This window comes from Glycine max, chromosome 12 (genome assembly GCF_000004515.6).
Source record: "Glycine max cultivar Williams 82 chromosome 12, Glycine_max_v4.0, whole genome shotgun sequence".
Lineage (NCBI taxonomy): Eukaryota > Viridiplantae > Streptophyta > Magnoliopsida > Fabales > Fabaceae > Glycine > Glycine max.
This window is the reverse complement of record NC_038248.2, coordinates 36,149,977-36,153,076: the sequence shown is the minus strand read 5'-3', so window position 1 is coordinate 36,153,076 and position 3,100 is coordinate 36,149,977. Positions and strand designations below refer to the sequence as shown.

General features: G+C 40.5%; 1 protein-coding gene across 1 annotated transcript; it reads left to right on the top strand.

The window, feature by feature from the left end:
• The first annotated feature begins 208 nt into the window (after positions 1–208).
• On the top strand, positions 209–986 carry LOC121173207 (uncharacterized). The gene is made up of 2 exons (XM_041007583.1): positions 209–634; positions 718–986. Exons 1-2 carry the CDS (start codon positions 299–301, stop codon positions 874–876), a joined length of 495 nt encoding a protein of 164 aa, XP_040863517.1. The 5' UTR covers positions 209–298; the 3' UTR covers positions 877–986.
• The last annotated feature ends 2,114 nt before the right edge of the window (positions 987–3,100 follow it).

Here is a 3,100-nt window from a genome sequence, read left to right as displayed (position 1 = left end):
GATTTAAACATGTTTTTATGTTATGTTAACCTCAATTATTGTGTAGTGCTGGATCTATGAGCACTTCCCTAGTGTGCATCAGTGCGTGACTGACGATACATATCAGGAGACGTCCCCACGTGCTTCCCGGTGGTTGACGTCGAAGGCGCACATGAAAGGCATCACAGGAGCACCCTAAAGGGCACGTTGTGATGGTTTGACCGTCACAGATGTGTCCTGGTTGCCGTACACAGAGCATCGGGGTGTTAGGGCGTTTCAGGAGATTTCATCGTTCCAGGGTCAGCTCAGATGGGGTCCTATGATCGTCGCAGTTCGATCGGAGAGGGTGGTACGCCAGTTCGGTTACATCCAGAGCATCCCTCCGCCGCCTGTTAGTGCACGATTGTCACAGGATCAGATAGATGACAGGTGGATTGAGTTTGCGGATCACTTACTACCTGCGGGTCAGCCTTGTTTAGTGCCTGGGCAGGTATCTGCGGATTACATTGAGTGGTTTTTCCGCATATCTCACCCTTTCATGACACCGACCCAGGCAGCTGACCAGCAGAGGAATGCACCAGCTGCAGACCCTGAGGACTACATACAGCCGCCCAGCCCCCAGGTTCCAGTGGCATTTGACCCCCCTCCATATGTGGTAAGATTATTTGCGCGTTTAATGTTTTATGAGTTGTTGTTTATTTTGAATTTCATAATAAATGTTTTTACTGACTTTGACAGGATGATTATGAGGGATATGAGGCGATTGCACAGAGGTTGGAGCGTGTGCTCAACCTTAGGATAGTCACTGCAGGCACAGAGTTATATGACATTATGCAGGACTGCCTGACAATTGCGAGAGGGGGACCCAGTGCTGATGGGACGGTCAGGGCTCGTTAGAGACGCCGCACGGACCATTGATCATTGTATTTATTTTGTTGTGTTGTAGTTGACATGAATATTTGTAATTATTACAGTTTTTGTTTAATATAGTTGACGTGTTTTGCACAGTTTATTATTTTATAATATAGTTTGTTATTCCGATTGTTTGTGGTCCTTAAGCGAAGTTTACGGTTGTTTTAAATTTATTTTTAAAAAAAAGGAACCTAGAATCATGAGTTTTGTTTGTCAGAATTACATAAAAAATAAAAGTTTTTAAAATGATTAATAATTCATAAGTGAACCTTTTTTCCATGTTCAAGTACCCATGTTTGTAAGAATTACATAAATGAACCCTTTTTCCATGTTTGTAAGAATTACATAAAAAACATAAGTTTTTAGAATCATGAGTTTTGTTTGTAAGAATTATATAAATGAATATTTTTTCCATGTTCAAGTACCCATGTTTGGGATTTTTTTGCGTGGGTGTGGCAGTCCCCTGAGACAACGGAGGACGGCCATTTCTCATGTTTGGACGTCAAAGAATCCAAAAAAAATAGTCCCGTTCCATGGTTCCGTCAACTAACACGTCAAAACAAAGCCAACCTTGAGTTGACAATCGTAAGTTTTGTTTGGACGTCAAAGAATCCAAAAAAAATAGTCTCGTTTCATAAGTTGAAGTTTGGAAGTAAACCCCAGTATCATTGTGAATAATCGATCCATTTGGATAAATGAAAGCCAACCTTGAGTTGACAATCGTCTGACTGCTAGTTTCTCCTACAAATATCATAGTTTGTGTATTAGTTGGGAGATTATTTGAAAGCAAAATAATGTGTGATTTAGTAGCCTAGTCTGCCATATATATAGATGGTTGTGACCGAGCCTTTGTTTAACTTTGTTTACAAAAAAATAGACACGCGTAAATGTGTAGTCAAGTCAGCCAATGTGTTGTCGCTAATGTGTAGTCAAGTCAACCAATGTGTTGTCGAGCGACTGCTAGTTTCAAAATGTGTACTGAAGTCAACCAATGTGTTGTCACGCTCAAACTGTAATACGCATGCATGTCATTATGTGTTGTCAATTATGACAATGATGTATGCTGCACGCGTAAATGATTTTTGTTGGACCAACAATTTCCTTGCTTAACCAAACGAGTAGTTGATAATATTAATTGGTTAGTGACGGGTTACAACGAATTATATCGCATAATGAATACAAATAAATAAACAATGAATGTTTAGTCTTCATTTAGGTCTACATAGTGTGTTTTGAATGACATCAAGCTTGTGTATTCCTGCATTCTACTAATATATGGAATTGCCCATTGCTTTGCCTGAGAATAACAATGGGTTGACCACAACAGCGCTGGGGGCGGCAACGGATAATGGTCTTTCAAATAAACCTGTTGTACATGAACAAACATTATATCATGCGCTGACCGTGCCAAACGAACCAGCGAAGTCATTGCATAATTGTTACACTAACTATGTTCAATGTACCTGAACAAAATGATTTCCAAACACGTGACCGACACATATGATGCGGTGGCCAGAAGAGTCAGGTGGTGGTTGACTTCTAAGAGGGAAAAATGTCATGCTTTGTTGTTGGGACAACGATACAAGGATTACGTTATACCGTGAAGCAATCACATATCCCATGTCTGTTATATCCATCCACTTGTCCACACTAACCTGAATGAACCAAACATACACATGTAAGTAATTTAAACATTGTTATTAAAAAAAATTAACCTAAAAACATACCTTTGAAAATCCATCAACAAGTAGGGACAACTTTAATTGTTCAAATCTCTCTGTCCCATCGAAGAGGTTCATGTACTCATGTGACCACTTGCCAAGTTCTTTAAGCAATTCATTACGCACTAACGGCCACGAATCTTCCCCCATACCTAATAAAGCGCCAATGGACTGATATCCACAGTTACCGTCCGCTTTCACATCCACAACGTCACGAATGAAACCTTGAAAGAATGACGCAAATTGATCCAACATCGGGATGATCCTTGTTGGCTGACGCGGTTGAGAACATGATGCACTTCGTTTCACTGGAGAGTTGCTGCTTTGAACAGAATGAAAAGCATCAACATACTCCCAGTAAGACGGATCACGCTTTGTGGATGTTTGACTTCTTTTCATCGGTTTCTTCGGTGCACCTTTAGTGTTCACCTTTGATGGAGGAGGGCACATAGAGTTATGATCAGGGTATGCGATTTCTCGAAGTTTAC

Coding starts and splice junctions, on each gene's coding strand:
- LOC121173207 (XM_041007583.1), top strand. CDS start 299: ATGATCGTCGCAGTTCGATCGGAGAGGGTGGTACGCCAGTTCGGTTAC. Junction 635..717: donor TTGACCCCCCTCCATATGTG/GTAAGATTATTT, acceptor TGACTTTGACAG/GATGATTATGAGGGATATGA.